Source organism: Ascidia mentula, chromosome 1 (assembly GCF_947561715.1).
Source record: "Ascidia mentula chromosome 1, kaAscMent1.1, whole genome shotgun sequence".
In the NCBI taxonomy this organism is placed as follows: domain Eukaryota; kingdom Metazoa; phylum Chordata; class Ascidiacea; order Phlebobranchia; family Ascidiidae; genus Ascidia; species Ascidia mentula.
In genome coordinates this window covers 13,531,795-13,553,450 of record NC_138566.1, presented here as the reverse complement: position 1 = coordinate 13,553,450, position 21,656 = coordinate 13,531,795, and the positions used below count along the sequence as shown (strand labels likewise).

Here is a 21,656-nt window from a genome sequence, read left to right as displayed (position 1 = left end):
GTTGGTATTTAAACTTAAACCATGTTCATCTACATGCTCCAGGCAAGCCGTGGTGTTCTAATTGATGTGTATACTTATGTTTTTTTTTAATAAACCCTTTGAAGTTGTGTTCACTGTTGCGTGAAATATATGTCGTTAAACAAATAATCATTCGCCGAAATCAGAGTAGTGATTTCTGGTGGATGTTGAGGTGATATCCCGTGCTTTTAATTTACAGGTGTTGACGCAAACAGGAATGAGTGCGGTTAATTCTTTATTCATCTTTAATAGTTCATTCGGTTCCAAGGAAGGAGAGGAAGAAAAGAAACTGATTTTCTATTACCCTGAGGACCAAAAACTTTTTCGGAAAGTGAATGATGTTGGGCTCTGTGAGGCGATCGTACAGTTCACACAAACTTTTGCAACGTCCGGACAATGTGAATACGTGCACACTAGTCACCACACACAGTTGTTCTGGGAACCTGAACCAAATTTTTGGATGGTTATGAGTGTAAACAACGAAGGAGATCAATGTGGTGAAATTAAAGGGAAAGCATTGATTACCAGATATGAATTTTTTTTGAAAGAATCCTATTACACATTTCGCTGTTTGAACAATGAGTTTAAAAAAATCAATGAAAGTGAAGGTGCAACTGTCCTTCGTTTTAAGTCCACGTTGTTCTTCCAGAAATATTTGCAACAGCTGAAACCCAGTGGTGGTTTTGACAAAGCAATGTTTGAAGGATTTTCTTATGCGAATCAACGAAAAAGTTCTACACTGAAATTTATGTCACTTGCGAGCAGAGTTTGTGAAATGTTTCAAGAAGTTGTTTCAGCGACCCTTTTTTATGACAACCAGTTAGTATTAACAGATTTGACCCCGTCTACATGTAATATAGTCACCAGCTATTTCAAAACTCATCTGCATACAAACCCCTCCACAAGAAACAAAAGCAATTCCAAATGCATACACAAGCAACTTCAAAATGGTATCTTTAGTATGGAAAAGCGAGAACTGTACTTGTCAGAAACTATGAAGAATTGCAGGGTTTGTTCCTACAAAGTTTTGAACTTCTTGCTGATTCTGGTAGTTTTAACTGACACTGAATTAGATAGCTTTGCTCTAAAATTGGAAAATTTTGTTGGTCCATTATTCACATCTTTTTCTTCATCTGTTTTGCCTCCAACCGATAACAAAAAATCTGAAATAAATGCGAAAGTTATTTTTTTTAACATGAGAAATTGCCTTTTTATTGCATCAACTCATGGACATTTTAATGAGGGAACATATGATGTTCTATCACTTCCAGATAGCATTCTTCATAAAATATATAACATGCATCGTTCTTCGGCTAAATGCATAGACAGTGATATTGAAATTGTTGAAAAAGTTCATTCTGATCATTGGCTGTCACTTAAATCTATGAACTGTAAACAGTTATACATTGTTATTTATCATCGCAATGCTAATCTAATATATGTAAATGATGATGTGAAAAGAGTATCATCCCATTTTGATAACATGTTTTTCTCAGATTAACATAGTTTCATTTATTATTTCATCTAAACATACAATTTGTGAAACATGTAATTCCTTTTTTAAAAAACGTTTCTAAGATGTTTTATAATGGTATTGACTGTAATTTCAATTTGCTAATTTTGGTTCATTGGCAGCACATGTTAGGATTTATTTGTGAGTTATGATTTCCAAAATAAATGATATATCAATGCGAAAAATTTTGTTTTTGGTGATTGGTGTGTGTCCCTTGCTCTACATGTTGCCACATATTATCCAATACCTACGAGGAAGATCATGTAGTGTGGAGTCCTGTATCAGGAGGTATTTAACTTATAACACATAGTTGTCAAAAAATAAAAAAAATGTAAAATACTCTCAAAGGCTCTTAGGGATTTAATCCAACTGTTTTTTTGGCTATTTACATTAAGTTACCTACTGTCTGTTTTGCTTGTTTACGAAAAATTCACTCGAACTTTAACTGCTTTCAACAGTATACTGTGCAGTTTTGTGAAGCCTTTTGGAAAACCAAATTTCTTAAAGGGGGTCAATACATTCTTAAGGTATCTTTTCTCATTTTATGGGATATGTTAAATGGAAAATGTACTTTATTTATTGTCCCATTTTTTTCTTCTTTAAGGTATATATATATACTTGTTGAGTTTTACCAAATCATGGTGTCATGGGATTTACTCTTACTATATTTGTCCCTTTTACAATTTTAGTTTGTGAAAATGCCAGTAATAATATGTTCAATTCCTTTTAGAGAAAGGGCACTTGTGCTGTTTGTAAAATTTTTGTGGCTTTGCAGAAATATTGAAGACGAGGCTCAACTCTTTCAAAATTTTAATGCAATGATGTTAAATACGGACACCTCCACAATGGATGCCCATAAGGAAGGATTTCCATTTGTTGGAAATGGAAAAATTGGTTTTGTTGTTGACAACAAAAATCCAATGCTTTCCTTGTTTTATGATTCATCCCAACAAGAAGCAGCAAGAATAGGCCAGGATGTTCTGCCATTTGTTTCGTAAGTGCTTTAGACCCAACTTTCAAATGCAGGATAATAAATTAACGCATACAAAAAAAGACATGACTTTGAGTTGCTTTTTTTTATTTACTTTGCTAAACATAAGCTTGTTTAGGTTTCCTATAAACTTCATTGTTACGCCAGAGCATGTTACTACACATGAAAACAAAGATGATGCTTTGTTTGTCAACTTCCACCATGGCATAGTGGAACATTTGTCTTGTTATGCGGTTGATGACCAGCATGGAAACTGTATTTTTGTAAACCACACCTTTATAGCCCACAGGTGTCTCAAAACATTGTAAATCTCAACTTGCAACAATCATATTATTTTGTTTACTTTCTAAATGTCTTGCTTATGGTTTGTAGTCTGAACATGAACACAGCCATTTTTTTGGTAGATCAAGGCCAAGTTTATTTTTGCAACATGTTGATGTATTCTTTGACGCTGGAACTACAAATGTTGATGAAGTGTTGCATTTTCGAAAATCTAATTGGATGTCAATTTTAAACTTCAAGCAAATCACCAGCAGTATTCACCAATCCAAACAATACAAGTAGAGTTTTACCATTCAGTTTTTCACCAATCCCCACTATAAAAAATAACTTACGCAGTAAAACATGGCAACTTATATTATCTAGTGATGTTCTGAACAAGTTCCAGGTAAATACACCTAAATTTACTGGATGGCTGTGATAGTATTTACGACGCAACTGTTTTTGATTTGATAATTACCCGGATCGGTCCGGGTAATTTGGAACTGGGAACACCACTAGTTTTATTGCAGTTTATGCCAACAAACTTCCTTTAAAACAGGTGTTTTAATAAAGGAGAGTCCTCCAAATCAGTGCTTCCCAAACTTTTTCAGTTTGCATGCCAACTTTTAATGCAAGTTTTATTGTGCGACCCACAATGAGATATGACCAAACATTGTTGCATAAATGTTACGTAATGATAATGCAATAATTTCATGATCTAATAGAAAACTGTAACATTTGGAAATTTCCCACTGGTTGGGAAGCACTGCTCTAAATAACCACAATTTTTTGTAAAACTTCTAATTCAAGATAACTTTTCTGCTCCTAATTTTGCTTTGAGCTCTGGATTTGTTGTTGATATTTTAAGTGAATGCAAATATCTGATTAAGTTTTAAGGCTATCTTCAAAAATTCATTTTGCATATTTGCTGTCTTAAATCTGCCTTTTTGCAGGTAAAAAACTAATGTTGTGTAAAACCCAAATTTCAATGTTTGAAATTATACTAATGATGGTCACAAGATAATTTAGTTGCTTTCCTAGACCATTTAAAATGTTTTTATTTGTTTTTTAATTTTTAAGATTATATCAGGGAAAAGTTAAAATTCCGAATAACAAATGGCTAATATTGATAATTGGGACAACCAATGCTCCTGAGATGATACATTTGAAAAATGGCCATGAATCTTTTCACATAATAAATGGTAAGATCACAAAATGCAGTAAATCTCGATTAATCGGGGTTTAATGTAACAAACACGCAAATTTATCTAGCGACATTTGTTTTTAGCCAAAACTAAAAATCCAGTTTTAATTTGAAATGCATGTTGCTGTACTATTTTGTCATGAAATTACACTTTTTTTTCATCCAGATTAAATAATTCAAGTTATCCAATGCTTTTTATAGAAAAAAACATTACAAATCATTAGTACCGCCAATTTTATTTGAATTATGTGAATACTAGAATTGACCGAGGTTTACGACACACAGGTTCAAGTGTTGTGCATATTTGTCACAGCAAAAACAGTTTTGATATGTGTTATTTCTGTTTTATTCTTTCTTTGTGCTCCAGGCAAATTTAGTATAATTACATTATTGTGTATTTAAGTTTGTATATTTTACAGTTGTAATGCATTCAAATCCAGTGGACGACCCATTGCATGATCAATCAGAAATACAAAAAACAATTAAAAAGACAAAAAAATACATGGATGATTTAATTAAAATAAATGTGTACAATTTACTTCAAGAACATATACAGGCATGGGATGATATATGGCATACAGGTTTAAGCATAAAAACTTCACCATCTCCTGAACCCAATATTCCTGAACCAAGGTAGTTTTTACTATATTTTATCACAGTGAATACAATCCACTCAAACTTAGGTTAGTGAATGCTACTTTGTACTACATTCTTTCTATAATGGATTCAAAACTTCATCATGAGGACATTCGTGATGATCAAAGGCAACAGCTGCGCAAACGACTTCAGGTAAACTGAAAAATAATCTTAAGTGTGTTTTGGGTGCGGATATTTAAATGACTGGGACTTGATTTACAGCACTTTTGACAAAACTCTTTTACTTCATAATGCGATGGTTTGTATGCAAAATTCATAATTATGGTCTTCCACCAAAAACCAAAAACAATTTTTTATATGTTTCTTACGCCAAAGAGAAGTAATAATTTTGCAGACTCCAGACTTCTGTTTCACTGGACATCCTACAGTTCATGCAAAAAAATTGTGGACTTATGTTTCTAACATCCAAGAGTTGGTTGATCTTGTAAAATTATGGTCAATAACTTTAAGGTTAGTCCATTTTGTGCAATACTTGAAAAATTTTTTTCAAAGTATTAAAAACGTGGAGAATATTAACTGCAGTTTGAACATAGATATGTTGTCCATTTCTCTTGCGTCTGCTTTAGAGACATTGCCGAGTTTGGCACTCAACTCTTTATTTAGCATAAATGCAAAATAACCAAGAGATCTTTTATTTACTCAAGTAAAGATGCTGTGTTTTTAGGAAAAAAGGTTGTTCGGTTTTATTAAGTGAAGGTGCTGAAGGGTTCCTTCAGGCAATTGTACTGAGTTTTGGTGGCTTGCAGTTTACCAATAATGATCTACAATTTAACACTGATCCAGATATTTTGCACAATCAAATAACATTCCACAATATTATCTATAAAAATGATACGATTGATATAACCATGCAATACAATGGTGGTGAAACATCAATTCAAGTTTCATTGGCAGGTATTTAAAATTTGTAGAAATATGTAATGTTTATGCTGTATATCAGGGGTGACCAACTTGTCCTAAATACATGATAGGTGACATGATTGTTTAAAGGGAAGGGTAGAATGTTTTTGGAAATTCCTCCTCATTTTTGCAAAGCAATTTGTGTAGAGTGAAAGACTGCACAAGTATATATTTCATACGTGTCAGGTAACAAATTTATTAGGAAATAATTTATAATTTGATTAAATGCATGCCTGTGGTCTATTGGTGTACATTTTGCATGGGCTAACTCTAGCAACTGTGACAAAGGTACAGGTAGCTTTCATAAAAAGGTTGTTGATTATGTTTATTTACATACTTCGTAAAGACAACACAAAATCAGATGGGATTGTCAAGTTAACATTTAATGATCAGTTGGCCACCCCTGTCATTTAATAACTTCCATGATTTGTTACTTTACAAAGCAATGCAATGGAGATATAGGGCCAGTCATTCTGTTGTGACTTTGATTTCCAATTATTTTTAAAATGGTCTGGAATAGTGTTTCTCAACTTTTAGTGGGCCTGATTTATATTGTAATTTGTGTTTTAAAATTTTCTCCTAAGAAACAATGCCCAATGGTTGAGAAACACTGTTGAAAAATTATATTGCAATAAATCGGAAATCTTCAGCGAACCCAGTCAGGATTTAGACTTCCATCACTACCTTTTGTGGTTTTCATTATTATGCATAATAAATTGTACATTTTGATGTAATTAAACTATATTTTTTATTGTGAAAATTATATTGTTGAGATAGGTGATAACCAGCTGCCATTGTATGCTTGTGAGGCTGGGTGTTTGTCACCCATTGTTCAGTTGACCAGAGATCCAAAAAAACTTCCAGTGTATATCACGGATCCTTTAACATCAATTCTGTATATTTCTCATGATCGGTAGGTCTCACTAGCAATGGCAAGTTTTTTTAATCTGACATCCCAAAATTGTAGACATCACTTGCACGAGTTGAAGGATTCTCTTCATTTGAAAACAATTATTGATCATGCTGAGCATATAAAAGATAAAAATTCAGGTAACTAAAATTTTTCACCAAACAATTAGCTTTTGTCCACTTCGGAATCAACATAATTGTGTGTTCATAAATTATTGTATTAAATAATTGTTTCATTGAATGAATGTTTTGTTACTTTTGTATTTAAGCAGTAATCATTTGCACTAAAAAAAACAATTCATTTCAAGTAAGATTTATTAAATTTGTTTAAATTTTTAGGTCTGCCCACCATTTTGTGGATAAGCATCGGGTCTTTAATAGTTTTGTTTCACTTGTATTTAATACGACTGATAGTTAAAGAATATAATACTTCTTCTATATCCAAATCGAGCAGAAATTATTACTCTAACAGAGGACGACTTGCTTCCTAGGTATATTTGTGTAAAACAGCATGTATTTTTTTTAATGCTATTGTTGTTATTGTCAGAGAAAACCTTTTCTAAAGGCATTATGTACAAAAAATCACTGTAAGAGAAGGAATTAGTGGTGGAAGGTAATCATACTGTGCAGATAAGGAAAATTTACATTCATGGTATTGTATGAACAATGTATGATTTGTTTTTCCAAACCAGTTTTTACAACATGGCTTGTGTATTGTAAAGCCACTTGAATCATTCCGAATGTAGTTATTTTGCTGAACAGTTCTAAATTTTTGCCTATTGTAAAATATTTTTTGGCAAATCTGTTTTTAAACAAACCACTGGCTGCAAGATAGCCCCACTGTGAAATCAACTTCTATCTAATATCAGATGTTTTTGCTGTTGACGACATTGTTTGCTATTTTAAAGTTTTACAAAATGATATCAATATTTTTTGTTTTGCTGTTTATGTGAAGCCACCATGTTTAAAAGTTTTGTTTGAAAGATTTCTATGTACATGGAAAGTTGATGCAATAAACAAACTGCTGTTTGGCTATAAGCCTTATAGTTTTTCTTCTAGAGTATCAGCAACACTTGCAAATAAATGAGACGCACGATTAACATTTTACCATGGTCTTCACTGAAAATTCCCCACAATGTTGTAATTCTGAAAATAATGGTATTGGTTGAATTTATCTGTTGTAAACTCAATCTCACTCCAATATTACAACATTTCGTATGGTCATATCAGAGGTAATGTGTGTCGAGCGCGGCTTGCGGCCACATCTGTATTTCTATGGAAATGAGTTTCTTGGTCGGGAAATGCCCTTCCTGTGTGACAGAGTATAATTGTGTGTAGCACTGCAACAGGTTATGCATGGGTGCCGGTGTTTTGCTTGAATGAGCACAGATGCACAGGCTATTGGTTATTATATTCAGGAGGACAATTTGTAGAAGGTACTGTTGAAAATGTGGTTGAAAACCTGCCAAAGCTTTGAGGTGGATTTTGTGAAAAAAAAATTCACAGAAATAACAATCTATTTGTGATTTTCTGTTGGGCGCACCCTTCTCTACAAATTCTGGTCAATTTATTTGTTAGATAGCTACCTTAACCGCTCTCCCAGGGGCATTTTGCCGCCCAGTTAGACATTGTTTTGGCTAAAATAGCAGGAAAAAGTGTAGGTACACTCCATTTGCAATAAGGCGTAGTCACCAACCCTCCTCTACACAATGCATTTAGAATTAGATGTCTTGTAACTGTTTTGGACCCCGCATAGGACTGGCAGTTTCAGCTGCTGCAGGTGCAATCAATTTTTTGCTGTTGTGCAATAGTAAGTCCCAGCGAATAATTTGGCAAACAAGAGAAACTGCCACCAGGTACATGAAGGTAATGACCTCCGAAACTTAATTTTTAGGATTTATTTGTTAGGGGCTTTAACACCTCCGCAACTTTTTTCACTAACGTCACATTTCTGAACTTTTAAAGTTTGTCGGGATTATGCGATTGTTCGAAGACGTTTATTTCAAACCTAACGTTGCGAACTGTAACCTGATGATCCAAAATGAACGGTAACACGTATGTGTAACCATAAGTATAGGGAATTGACTGTTAAAGTTATACGCGCACGGCGGTAAGTCACTCCAAGTTGCAATGTGGCTATAATTAGTTGTTGCGATTAAAACAAGTAGCAGAAACGTGGTTTGGTGGCGAGGGGCCCGCGCGATGGATGATAAATACGGGATATTTAAAAAAAATGCCATCACGGGGCCTGCGGGGCAAATTAGCATGGGGAAACAAGTCACACTGGTGCACAAGTGACTCCACATAATGTGACAAAAAAGTTTCGTTTGGTACTCTTGTGGGTTGGACTGTCAATAATTCTATAAAATTGTATCTTTACTGAAGTAGCGTTTAAATTGCAAGCTGCCATACAAGTGTCTGTTCCGTCCTCTTTTGTTGTATCCATAGGAAGACACGACAGCTGTGACAAAACAGAAACTCTTACACCCTATAGGCGATGACACCCTATAGGTTGAAACAGTGGCCATCTGTCTGCAGCTTACAGAATTCATCTTTCTTGCTCAGCTACAGAGTTTTCCCTTGTTTTCTCCGGTTGCACTTAGTTTGGTGCACTATTTGCTCTTCTCTCGGGTAAGCTTGTCCCAGCGTGCACAGTTTAATAACAAACTGCTTGTATGTCTGTTCTGCCAGCTGAAACTGCTGCAGAAGGCACTGTTTTGCGCTATTGCGCGAGGCAGAATCGGTTGTTACTTTGCACCAAAGGCCTCGTCATTACGCATGAAACTTATACTGTGCAATTTATCACCAGAAGTTTACCTTATTCCAAAATCAATTTTCTCCGGCAAGCAAATACAAAAACGCGTGCTTAACTCCCTTGTTTGCATCCACAATGGCACAAAAGCTATTGCAAACGTCGATAAATCGCCTTGCTCAGTGGGCTATTAAAAAACTCTTTTTTTCACTGGTACAGGTCTATGCTCGCCACAGTAACATTCATGATTATCAAGGCTCGTAGGACCTGCTTCAAACCAGTACGGTAGTCTACATATAGGCTACCTTTATTAAGACAAGTGAGTTATGACATGATTGAACACATCATAGTTCGAACAGAGCTCAACAAAAGCCCAAAAATATACATAGCACTTTCGGTGTTATGATTTTTTCTGTTTTTGCACAAAACTTGGTGAGAACACTAACGTAAATCCCTTGTTAAATGGCAGATAAGTCATTTGCACTCCATGGTGGAACACGCGATGACCATACAAATGCTTAGTTATACTCATATAAATGTATAAGCAATAGAGCCAAAACTGATTAGGTCCTTGCTGGCTAAATATTCAAGAAAAGACCGTTTCCTGATGGTTGCACCATCGAATAAAAAATAAGGTTGGCATCAGGTTTTGCAATATTTGCTTGATGCGACAACAAGTTCGCTTTTTTAACGCCGCGACAAACAGACCAGAGGCATAGTATGTTGACAAACCGACGTGGCAAGATGTGTCGAAAGGAGTGATCAACACCTTTGGATGCGGTATTACCAACTGCGCTTATGTAAAGTTTAATAATAGGTGAGGAAGAGGATCGTAACAATTAATTGCACCATGTTCACACTATAACCAAAGCTGCCACGAGTTCGGCTGACCAAAAACAATTTAGACACCGACCATGGCTAGACGCACATTGCAAACAATTTAAAAATTTATTAAATCTCTGTTGTGAAAAATCTGTACTTAACGTTAACATGCGATCGGCCTTTCACCAACTCTGCATCTAATTTGTCCGCTTTTAACTATTTAAAAATTTTGATCATTTATATTCTGTCTTTTTAACAGCTCCTATACTTCAACCTTTTCAAAAGTTACCTCCTTGTCATATTCACCAGCGTCCAAATTTTAATCCCTCATTTTGATCGACCCCGTCTTTCGTCAATTCCGCAACTGACTATTTCCTCACTTTATCTGTGGCAAAAGAAATTCTTTCTTTTTTGTTCTCAGGTTTGCATTAAGCAGTTGTTACGACGCACTCTTCAGGCGAGTTTGTAAGAATTTGTTTATTTGGGCCTGTAATTTTGAATTTCCGCAACGATGACAACGATCATAATTAAAATGAATATGGTTGACAAACATTTTGCATTAGGATCTTCGGAACGCTGTTGTCTTTATCTTTATGCTCATTAATGGTTGTCTTTTTTGCTCATTTTCTTTCAAGTGAAACTCTAGCCTTTAAGACTTTCACATTGATTTCAACATTTTGTTGTTCAAATAAATCGTTTGTATTCCATGCAATTACCCGGATTAGTTGTGATAGGCTGCTGGTTACAACTAGCGATCCCTGTGCCATGAAATAGATAAGCTTAGGACTCACTACCTACGTGAAAAAACACTACATTTGTACATTCAACAGGCACAAACACATTTTTTTAGGTTGAGTTTCGGCCTGGGAATACTTTAGAACAGTTTTGTTAAATCACCAAATGTCTATCAGGAAACATATAAACCACTGTGTTAATTTTTAACCTTTTTATAACTTTGGCATTGGAAGGGTCGGGTCTGGCTATGGGTGATGGGTGAACCACGCTGCTACCTCGTAAAACGGAGAAGTTTACCATGTTTGGAGCTTTGCTATTTGGCATTTTTTCCTGCTGCGTTTCATTGATCACTCAAGCATAGCAAAGGACGCTTGCTGGAGGACATGTTGTTATTTTGTTGTTGTTGTAATTTTGCACTGAGAGGCGTATGTATTTGGAAATCAAGCAGCTTACATCTTAGATAATTTTTTTGCAGTTTATTTTTTGTTTGTAATTAAAAGCTCTTCTGGCAAAAGAAAAACTTGTTTGTTCGACGTTTCGTTTTAATTACAAATAGTATGCCTGGCAGCGTTAGCAACAAACTATTTTTTGTTTAGTAATCAAAGTCTAACCAGTTTGTTTTTTTGTGGGTATTTTTTTCTAAATTGTTGTCAAAGTCTAACCAGTTTGTTTTATAAAAGTCCTGTCCCAACCCGACAAAGTTTCATCACCCTAACCCGTCGTGGACAAAATTATTGTATTATTTTAGTTTTTGCATAAAATGGAAAAGTCCCCACCATCACTGTTTGCTGATGTAAAATTAGCAAACCCAGTTGCTGTGTTTCAGCTGACTGCAGATTGTAAGTCAGACTCTTTTGAAAAAAAGATTAACTTGGGAGTTGGAGGTGATTATATACTATATAACTATGGCATTTTGTCATGACGACCCTTTAAGTGTTGTTCACAAAGCCAGATCCAAACATTGGAGAACATGTCATAGTTAGTGACTGTACAAATGTATATACCTACACCATTGCATATTGGATAAATCTCATTTATTACGAATTTTTATCAATCTACCATAATTTTCTGGAGTATTCAATTCTTAATTGTATTGTGATGTAAGTTTTATTATTTGTATGGTTGAAAAGCTTCATTACCTGCTACAACCATTAGTTCCCAATTGTGTGCATTTTCCTGAAAGTGGTTATTCATCAAAAACGAGCTTGTATTTTTTTCAAAATTATCTACTTAAAAAAGCTTACATACAAATTTATGTCCCGGTTACTAAAAATACACATATATTGCAAAATTCTTTTTTTACCTGTGCAAAAATATGGTGGGATGTGATGATGTAAAACTATTTAGAGATACTTAACACATTTCATCTTGTAACTTATCCTTCCTAAAATTTAGGACTAGTATTAAAATTTTACATTTTGCACTAATATATCTGTATTTTGTGTATGGAAGTCCGAAAAGTGTTCAAATGCTGGCATAAAATTCTTTAAATTGAAAGAAACAAATTTGTTTAAATCTGTGGTATGTGCTTACTCTGACATAAAGTCTATACACCAATTACACTGTACTTGGTGATCAGCCAGTATTCACAAATACATTTTTGTATTGATGTGAAATGCAAATGAAAGAAGAAATGGTAAATTCCAGTAATTTATGTATCTTTCAGCATATCGCAACGATGAGGGACAACCCTGGGTTTTGCCAGTTGTCCATACTGTGGAAGCACAAATGGCGATTGACCTCTCACTCAATCATGAGTACCTTCCAATTCTTGGACCAGAGAAATTTACTCAAGGAGCCATGAAAATGTGTCTTGGCTCAGATTCTCCTGCTATTGCTGAAAACAGAGTAAGAAATGATAAATTACGTTCAAAAAGCAATTTTTAGTAACAGGGACCAGTATATAACCTGATTTATCACCTGGCAATACACATCAATGAAATGCAAATTTTCATAATATGTTAGCATATGAATTTACCCAAGACAGAAGTGTGTGTGTTTTGAGAAATGTCAATTGTGTATATTGTTGTTTGTTTAAGGCCAGTGGTGTACAAGCACTCGGTGGAACAGGTGCTTTGCGGATTGGTGCAGAATTTCTAAAGCGTTTTTATAACCAGAGAGAGACAATGACTCCAGTCTATGTATCAGATCCTACATGGGGTAAGCATAATCCTCAAACTACATACTTTTTATGAATGGGGAGAGGATGGGAAATACATAATAATAAACTATTCTAATAAAGGTTCACAGGCTTCACAGCCAAGGCGCTGTGGGGCAATCCTGCCTTGCTATGCGAAAGCATGGCATTACTTCTGCTATTCTAGTAAAGTTGTGTTGTATCCGGAATACAGGATCCTAATTCTGTTTTTGCTGAATGCAATGTTATTACCTTATAATTTACCTAATGTTTTATGTCTTGCATTCCAGTGGTTGTCAACAGGTGTGTCATTTGTAACTTGTATAGTTGGGCAAGCTTTTTACTTATAAGGTGATGTTATATTAAAGTTTCAAACGTTTATTTCCGTCCTCATTTTATTGTTTTCTGTATGGGATAGTTCACAAAAGTCTGTGCTGCGAGTACTGGTTGTCAATTATAAAATAAATGTAATTTATGGCAAACTTACATTCAGAGAAATTGGCATTTATTATTTGCTTTCTTTGTCTATTGCCCTATAGCAGTTGTTTTCAGCCTGGGGTCTCGACCCCCACGGGGTCATTTTCCTTTTTTTCTAGAGGTTGTTTGCTTTTGATAAATAATAAACCAATTTTAACATTGTGCATACGAAAATGTAATACGAAAAAAACAATTTTGTATGCCTGAATGCAATTTTTGGCAGGGGATCGTTAGCTAAATGGTGTTGCTAAAATGGATTGCGGTATTAAAAAGTTGAAACCCACTGTTCTATAGTCTCTACTGCAGGGGTGCAAAACTGTTTAAGTTAATTAAACATTTTCTGACAGCCATATATGGAAAACCCACTTCACATTGCTACATTGCCATCTCACCGAATATTGCCAAACTTTTTAGAAAAAAACAGTGCCAAACTTCACATAGAAATGTCACCAAGTAGTAAAAACTTAGTTGACTTTACTCTTGGTATTTTTGTGGTAATGTTTGTAAAAGGGGATAATGTTTGTAAAAAGGCATTTCTAAGTTATAATTTTGGTTTGAGGGTTTTAAAATGATAAGACAGCCATTTCTAAGATTACAGATTAGGCCCGCGCAATCATTCATTACCCACATGTGGCCCTTTGACCAAAAAGGTTGGGCACCCCTGGTCTATGGGTTCTGCAAAATCCAAATATATTCTGCAAAATAACTTTTGTTCATTGCTCTGTGCTTTGTTTATTGACCATATTTTCGCTTGTCGATGCTGCTGGTTTGTCTGACGTTTTACATAGTTTTGTTGCTGACAAGTGCGTTTGTTGTGTTTTTTTCGATCACGTATATTTCGAGTTCGGACAGCTGCCATTAACCGTTGGGTACCAAACTAGGAATAACCTGCGGGAAATTTGATTGTTTGCGAGCCATGGCAATTGCAAGGCCTGTTGCGGTATGTGACATGACGTAATCACACACAACTTTTGACAAAGTAACGAATCGATTAAAATGATTCTTACCTCGTAGTCGATCGAATAGATACACGAGTGTGCTAATTTCCAATCGTTGTGTGTGATTGCGTCATGTTTACAAAAATAATATACCAGGCAAAGCATTGTAATAAAGCTAAAGATGTAACAAATTAACAAAGATTCTGATTCGTGTAAGATGTGACGTTAACCATGGGCGTATTCAGGGGGGTCCGAGGGGTCCAGACCCCCCCCCCTTTTGTGATATATTTTGGCCTGTTTTGATAGCTAAACAAACGCCACTGTATTTTTTTGTTAAAATCCCCGTGAAAACCAGGAATGTTCTATAACGTTGACCTAAAAACCGCATCGTGCTTGTATTCGCCATTTGTTTCCAAACAGGGAGCATTGTTACCGAACACTTGACATTGTTACCAAACATGTTGCATTGTTACGAAACAAGTGTAATTTTTCGTCAGTCTAAGGACGAAATGTTGTATTTTAGTCAATTAGTTTGGTTGTTAAGTACGTTGCCAATATTACGCATGTTGAAAACAACTGTTAGCACTAACATAGGTGCAAAGAGGAATATAAGGCCACTGCTTGGAAAATAGTTTTTATTTGTATGTTTTATTGGTAACGTAAGCCCACATTTGATCCTTTTTGATTACAAATATATTCAAGCCTTTCTTTTAAAGTAGTAGAAATAATATTACGGCGCAAGCACTATCGCAAAAACTCGCATCGAGTGTTCCATTAGCGTTACACAACTGCGCAAGCCAGGAAGCCACTCTTTATGTGATGATTTGCGCCAACACTTGCGTTCGTATTTTGCGATTCTCGACCACAATTAACCTTGGTAAATCGGGGAATTCCCCCAAAAAATTTGCCCCCCCCTTTAAAAATTCCTGGATACGCCTATGACGTCAACAATGTATTTGATCGGCTTACCTATTGCGCACGAGTATATTGCTTGAGTTACTATTGTTTTATTATCAAACGAAAAATTATTACAGGCACTTGATTTCTGCAAAGTGTGATAAACTTTCAGAAATCATCAACCAAGCCTACCAGTACAAACGAACAACGACCGCTGCCGATTGTGATTCGGAAGGACGAAATTATGACGTAATATTGTAATAAATAAAACAATTTAAGCCAGTGGTGTCCAACACGTATTTGAAAATGGCACTCGAGCAATTGCGAAAATTCAAATGCCAAAAACTAAGATTTGTTAACACAGTCAATTATTGTTCTATTGTTTATGCACAATACAAAACAATCGCAGCAAATACGATATATAGTCTAAGCGTGCGCACAGGTTAGCAGCAGCTTTCATGTTGGTAAAATTTTGAATTAGTTCCAAAATAAATTACCAAACGTTGGCAAGGATATAAGTTATGAGATAAAAATTTCCACGTCATCGTGTTTGAGTTGGACACCTCTAATTTAATGTCAAGCAACACAAGAAGTGGTTTTGTAAATTGTCTAGTGCGCTTCTTTATTTACGTACATGTCCTACGAATCGGTTTATAGTTTCAATGCGAAAAAAGCTCTTTTGGGAATAATATTTATAAATATCGACGTTTTGGTTGTCATGCAACAACCCCCGATCAGGATGTTCTCTTATAATGCGAAAGCAGAAAAACTTAACGGTTGTAACCATGTTTTAACAAATATTGTGTACTATTCGCGTTCGCACGAATATTAAAATTGTGCTGATATTCGGCGATAGAGTCATTTCCTTTACATATTATGAAACTTTTTATTTTCAAACTGGACGCAAAAAAACGAGGAAGTATTAATTTTTTTTTGTAGGAAATCATTATGGAATCTTTAGAAATGCTGGGTTCCTAGATATCCGCAAATATCGATATTGGGATTCTAAATCATGCTCCATTGACTTCTCTGGTTTGTTGTTAAAGGCTACATTACTTTGGTTTTATCTTGATTTGTAAACTATTGCAATTTACAGGCTTTACAGAAGATCTGCAAAATGCTCCTGAGTTCTCTATTGTAATATTTCATGCATGTGCTCATAATCCTACTGGCATGGATCCAACACAGGAACAGTGGGCTACTCTTGCTCAAGTGTGCATTTTGAAAATTACTTACATCTTGTATCTTTATCTGTTTCTCTCTATATCCTCAGATTTGTAAAGAAAAGAACCTATTTCCAATATTTGATTGTGCTTACCAAGGATTTGCATCAGGTGACCTTGATCAAGATGCATGGAGTATCAGATATTTTGTCAAAGCTGGATTTGAAATGTTGGTGTGCCAATCTTTTTCAAAAAACTTTGGACTATACAGTATGTTATCAAATATTATTGGTATACTTGCACTTCAATACCATTGTCCTGGTCATGTTTTGTAGATGAAAGAGTTGGAAACCTGATTTTAGTTTTGCGAGATGCTCAGTCCATTTCTAAGTCAAGGTCCCAAATTGAACTCATAAATAGGACCATGTTTTCAAATCCACCAAATCATGGACAAAGAATTGTGGCTACTACATTGGAAAATAAAGCTCTAAAGCAAGAATGGTGAGTGTATTTTGTTCTACCATTCATCCTAGATACAAGAGCACAAATACAAGTTTTTTTTTTCATGGCAATAGGGTCAAACTAAAAATGTGTCTAAATATCCCATTTGTAGTAGGTTTAAGCACAAAAAAATAACTGATCGGTTTTACCTTGGAGTTCTCATATTTTGGATAAAATTGGGAGGTTCAATTGATTTAATTATACATTACTGCAGGATGGACAATGTAAGAAAAATGGCAAACAGAATCAAGGACATGAGACAAAAGTTGCACTCGAAACTTCGTGCAGCAGGGACACCTGGAAATTGGGATCATATTGTCAATCAGACAGGAATGTTCAGCTACACAGGATTGTCAGGTAAATATAGTAATGTATGTCCATAAATGTTTCAACTTTTACTTGGGTCTGTTTTGTAGAAGAGCAAGTGGCTTTTCTAATTCAAGAGAAGCATGTTTATCTTCTTTCATCTGGAAGGATTAACATGTGTGCTTTAAATACAAGCAACATAGACTACTTTGTGCAGTCGGTGCATGAAGTAGTCACAAAATCACTTAATGGAAAGCTGTAATGAATTGATTCTGCTTCATAATTATAGTTTTTTTTTCAATTTAAGTTTAATCGTGTTTGATTTGTTTTAAATTATGTTAGATGAGGGTTTTAAGTGTGTGTTATTGCATTTTGGTATTATTGCCCAAACAATCCCCTAACAATTGCGGTGCTTAAAACGAACAACAAATTACTTGTGCTAAAAAGTCATGTTTTTTAAAAAAAATGCGACGCCTCAACGGTAAAAATACAAACAAATCATTGTTCAGGACGCATTTTGGTATTTCTATGAAAATAAGTTTTGGTGCTGGGAAATGCCCACCGTGTCGACGTTTGTCACAATAGGAATTTTACGTTACAAAGCAAACCAGTGATGCATATAAGTCAACTTTACGGTTGAATGAGCGCACATGCGTGTGCTGTTGTCATGGCGAATTTTAGGGTGTTTGGCAGTTTTAATCCGGTAGTTACTTGCTGGTGGGTACTGCTGAAAATTATGGTGAAAATGGAGCACAAAATTCAGGCTATATTTATGGAAAAATGAATCGTTAAAGTGGCCGATCATTCGTGATTTTATTAAAGATCCATCCCAGATCAACAAATTTTGATGAAAATTAGTCACTAGGCATTTGCCCCCCTGGTTATTTGCAGAAAAATGAATCTATCCACTCATTCGCATTTTTTTGTAAGTTCCAACTCTTCTCCATGCAATTGCATCAAATTTAGTTGCACAAAAAGTGTCAAAGCACCACGCCCTCCCCTGTTGGTCATAAGATCTTCCAGGTGGCTCAACAAGTCCTTGCTCTGTACGGTCTAATCCAGGGGCAAAATTGTTTTAACTTTGAAGAATATTTAGGTTCCTATGTAAGTCACAGCACCCATCAACGGTCATTGGGAAACAAGCGGAACAGTCGCTTGATGCATTACATCAGAGGACCTTGAAAACAGGATTTCTCCAATTTAGTACCCATATAGGTCCTTCAGTTTTCAACAGATCTAAACTGCTCCATAAGAAGTTTAATGCAATCTATTTTGGAAAATCTGAATAGATTTAAACTGTTCTATTTGTTTGTAGAGAGAGTCGCAATATACCTGCAGGTAGGCCATCAACTCCCACCTTAACAATCGTTTGTCTCTAGCCTAACTAAAATACGATGAAGAGTTTGGTGCCAAATTTGCCTTGATAGTGGAATATTAAACATCTATCAAAAATTTGCGGCCTTAAACCAGTCCACGTTGTTAATAAGGCCCAAAATGTTAATGTTTCGCAAAAACATTTTCCAAATCTCAATAAGCCGATGGAAATATTTGCTGCTATGTTACATCCCAGATAATGACTAAAGAAAAAATATACGAAACAACATACAAGGTCAGACTGCAATAGCCTATGTTATATACTAAAGCAAAAGACATGTTTTATTTTTTTTAATTTATTGGACTTTTAAATACTATGGGGAAATTAAAAATTTAGTTTTGAACATACCAGTTATTTTTATATAGGTATGATAGTGGCCACTGGAAATATTAAAAACATGTTGGGCTTCTAAAGTGTTTATTGGAAACCAACGTTTCGTCTGCCATCCGGCGAGACTTCTTCAGGGTTATGTCAACAGTAAAGCATCACGCACATAAAACACTAAAAACGTAGGAAAAACGCAGGAAAAACACAAGGAAAAAGGAATAGATAACACTGGCACCGCTTGCATCGTCACGTGAACCAGGTGTGTAGCGGGGCGTAACATTTACAACAAGTTGTTGTATACAGCTGGAAAATATACGCATTGCTCCTTATCGTTTATGCAATTGTCGTTTTTATGGATGTGGAGCGTCTCCAGGAACAGACGTTTTGTATGATCGTCCTCCATCTCTAGGATTTGCACGTCATCAAAGTTAACTCGGTGGCCGAGTGTGGCAGCGTGTTTTGCCAGTGCTGTCCTCTGGCTGTTCTTCGCTGCAACGTCGCGGCGATGCTCTTTTAACCGAGTCTGTAACCTTCTCCCTGTCTCGCCGATGTACGCTCCACCGCAGTCCTTGCACGGAATGTAATAGACAACGCCTTTTGGTTGGACCGTACCCTTCTCGATAGGATGAGACAACATCCGCCACAAGAAACAGCGCCAACTACCGGTACGATCGTTTTGCCATATGTTCCGGTTCTAACAGACACGCTAAGGCGTATGATGTTGGACTATGGTATTGCGGTCTACACTAAGCCACACAGAACACTGGGCAGGATGTTGTCTCATCCTATCGAGAAGGGTACGGTCCAACCAAAAGGCGTTGTCTATTACATTCCGTGCAAGGACTGCGGTGGAGCGTACATCGGCGAGACAGGGAGAAGGCCACAAGAAACAGCGCCAACTACCGGTACGATCGTTTTGCCATATGTTCCGGTTCTAACAGACACGCTAAGGCGTATGATGTTGGACTATGGTATTGCGGTCTACACTAAGCCACACAGAACACTGGGCAGGATGTTGTCTCATCCTATCGAGAAGGGTACGGTCCAACCAAAAGGCGTTGTCTATTACATTCCGTGCAAGGACTGCGGTGGAGCGTACATCGGCGAGACAGGGAGAAGGTTACAGACTCGGTTAAAAGAGCATCGCCGCGACGTTGCAGCGAAGAACAGCCAGAGGACAGCACTGGCAAAACACGCTGCCACACTCGGCCACCGAGTTAACTTTGATGACGTGCAAATCCTAGAGATGGAGGACGATCATACAAAACGTCTGTTCCTGGAGACGCTCCACATCCATAAAAACGACAATTGCATAAACGATAAGGAGCAATGCGTATATTTTCCAGCTGTATACAACAACTTGTTGTAAATGTTACGCCCCGCTACACACCTGGTTCACGTGACGATGCAAGCGGTGCCAGTGTTATCTATTCCTTTTTCCTTGTGTTTTTCCTGCGTTTTTCCTACGTTTTTAGTGTTTTATGTGCGTGATGCTTTACTGTTGACATAACCCTGAAGAAGTCTCGCCGGATGGCAGACGAAACATTGGTTTCCAATAAACACTTTAGAAACTAAGTGCCAGAAGAGCAATTCTGATTAATTAGTATGCCTGGCAACAAAAATAGCAGTATATGTTGGGCTTCTTTTGCTTGCACTGACCGTTCTGGGACGTAGTACAAAACATAACACTGCCGTATATCTGACTCCTGCGTTGCTGTTTAAACAAAGACTGTAGCCTTCCATTTAATTCGTTGAAACACAAACAAAAATACATCGACAACTTAAAAAAAACGTATCGAATCTGTTACTAAACAATAGCTCGAAAAGCTAGGCGACAATCAGCCCAATAGTTTCTTAATCTTATTAGTTCGGTCTTTCTCCTTCTTGACTCCCTGTTGACTGTCTTGGCTGCTTACTTGAGGAATATGCACGGAATGTATAGCCAGGGAGAGTGCAGTTAATTGAGATAAAAAGGCTACTCTCTAACCCAAAGTCAATATATTGACATATATGTCAGTTTAATACATACATAACAGTCGCACGAGTAGGCAAACAACGCGTACTAAAGTCTCAGTCTGTTAGGCTTGAATCTTTTTTATTCTCTTTTTTTTTAATGATCTTTTACCCAAAGATGTGTGACTTATATAACAAATGCATACCGGGTCGTTTAAGTTCGGACCAATCCGTGACTCATTTGAAAAGACAGCTTGTTGCTTGAAGTGTCACGAGAAAGGTCGGCCGGATATTTAGTTGTCTTCCGTGGAAACGAAGTTAAAACGGGTTCAGGACGTGATTAATATCCGACGTTAATAAAAATACAGTTGTTGCCACGAAAACACAACACAACATACGAGAAATATGACGTCGGACACAATACTTACCCCAAAACGTATCTTTATAGCAATTCCGTTTGGGTGGGTGATTGGTAGCATTGGTCAAGCGCCCGGCCCATAAGAAGAAAACCTGATCGGGATTCGCGCCCAGCCAGGGTTCAAATCCAGGTGTGGGCAAAAACCCTTGTGCTAATATATCCCGGTAAACTTTCTATCAAAAATATAAAGCATTCTACCAACAAAAACTTTAAATTTTGGTAACCGAAAAATTATCAGAACTAATAACATATGCCGTAAATGAATGGGTTTACTGTTTGTATTGACCATAACAATTTTAATAGAAAAGGAAATTGTCCCAAACTTTGTAAATCGACGACAGTAAGCATACATTATGCAAGGGGATAAAAAAAAGTTTTCTTGTATATTTAGAAATATGGCTA

The 21,656-nt window shown here is 36.1% G+C and overlaps 3 protein-coding genes across 6 annotated transcripts; all 3 read left to right on the top strand.

Annotated features, from left to right (window-relative positions):
• Nucleotides 1-1,653, top strand: LOC145887758 (vacuolar fusion protein CCZ1 homolog). The gene has a single exon (XM_082978974.1). It carries the CDS (start codon nucleotides 236-238, stop codon nucleotides 1,517-1,519), a length of 1,284 nt encoding a protein of 427 aa, XP_082835100.1. The 5' UTR covers nucleotides 1-235; the 3' UTR covers nucleotides 1,520-1,653.
• Nucleotides 1,561-7,483, top strand: LOC145887757 (uncharacterized protein KIAA2013 homolog). Of its 4 annotated transcripts, none has more exons than XM_082978971.1 (13): nucleotides 1,564-1,819; nucleotides 2,307-2,525; nucleotides 2,641-2,826; nucleotides 2,927-3,082; nucleotides 3,864-3,985; nucleotides 4,407-4,620; nucleotides 4,671-4,776; nucleotides 4,979-5,094; nucleotides 5,309-5,538; nucleotides 6,322-6,457; nucleotides 6,512-6,594; nucleotides 6,793-6,944; nucleotides 7,001-7,483. In XM_082978971.1, the coding sequence occupies exons 1-12, from the start codon at nucleotides 1,680-1,682 to the stop codon at nucleotides 6,942-6,944; spliced, it is 1,860 nt and encodes a 619-aa protein (XP_082835097.1). In that variant the 5' UTR covers nucleotides 1,564-1,679; the 3' UTR covers nucleotides 7,001-7,483. The 4 variants fall into 4 exon arrangements, 3 of the variants coding, with proteins under 3 accessions (XP_082835099.1, XP_082835097.1, XP_082835098.1); XM_082978972.1 differs by having other exon boundaries at nucleotides 1,569-1,819; nucleotides 2,641-2,811; XR_014399279.1 differs by lacking the exons at nucleotides 6,512-6,594; nucleotides 6,793-6,944; nucleotides 7,001-7,483 and adding an exon at nucleotides 5,616-5,730 and having other exon boundaries at nucleotides 1,561-1,819.
• Nucleotides 7,484-11,192: 3,709 nt separating this feature from the next.
• LOC145887759 (aspartate aminotransferase, cytoplasmic-like) lies at nucleotides 11,193-17,692 on the top strand. The gene is made up of 9 exons (XM_082978975.1): nucleotides 11,193-11,646; nucleotides 12,429-12,610; nucleotides 12,802-12,922; nucleotides 16,151-16,243; nucleotides 16,308-16,423; nucleotides 16,485-16,644; nucleotides 16,710-16,875; nucleotides 17,090-17,232; nucleotides 17,292-17,692. Exons 1-9 carry the CDS (start codon nucleotides 11,523-11,525, stop codon nucleotides 17,441-17,443), a joined length of 1,257 nt encoding a protein of 418 aa, XP_082835101.1. The 5' UTR covers nucleotides 11,193-11,522; the 3' UTR covers nucleotides 17,444-17,692.
• Nucleotides 17,693-21,656: the final 3,964 nt, after the last annotated feature.

What these genes read in the sequence shown, in the direction of transcription:
- LOC145887757 (XM_082978971.1), top strand. Translation starts at nt 1,680, where the DNA reads ATGATTTCCAAAATAAATGATATATCAATGCGAAAAATTTTGTTTTTG. An exon ending in CACAGGTGTCTCAAAACATT is followed by an intron (nt 2,827 to 2,926) that starts GTAAATCTCAAC and finishes TTTTTTTGGTAG; the next exon opens with ATCAAGGCCAAGTTTATTTT. An exon ending in CACCAATCCAAACAATACAA is followed by an intron (nt 3,083 to 3,863) that starts GTAGAGTTTTAC and finishes TTAATTTTTAAG; the next exon opens with ATTATATCAGGGAAAAGTTA.
- LOC145887758 (XM_082978974.1), top strand. Translation starts at nt 236, where the DNA reads ATGAGTGCGGTTAATTCTTTATTCATCTTTAATAGTTCATTCGGTTCC.
- LOC145887759 (XM_082978975.1), top strand. Translation starts at nt 11,523, where the DNA reads ATGGAAAAGTCCCCACCATCACTGTTTGCTGATGTAAAATTAGCAAAC. An exon ending in TGTATCAGATCCTACATGGG is followed by an intron (nt 12,923 to 16,150) that starts GTAAGCATAATC and finishes TTTTTTTTGTAG; the next exon opens with GAAATCATTATGGAATCTTT. An exon ending in CAGCTACACAGGATTGTCAG is followed by an intron (nt 17,233 to 17,291) that starts GTAAATATAGTA and finishes TCTGTTTTGTAG; the next exon opens with AAGAGCAAGTGGCTTTTCTA.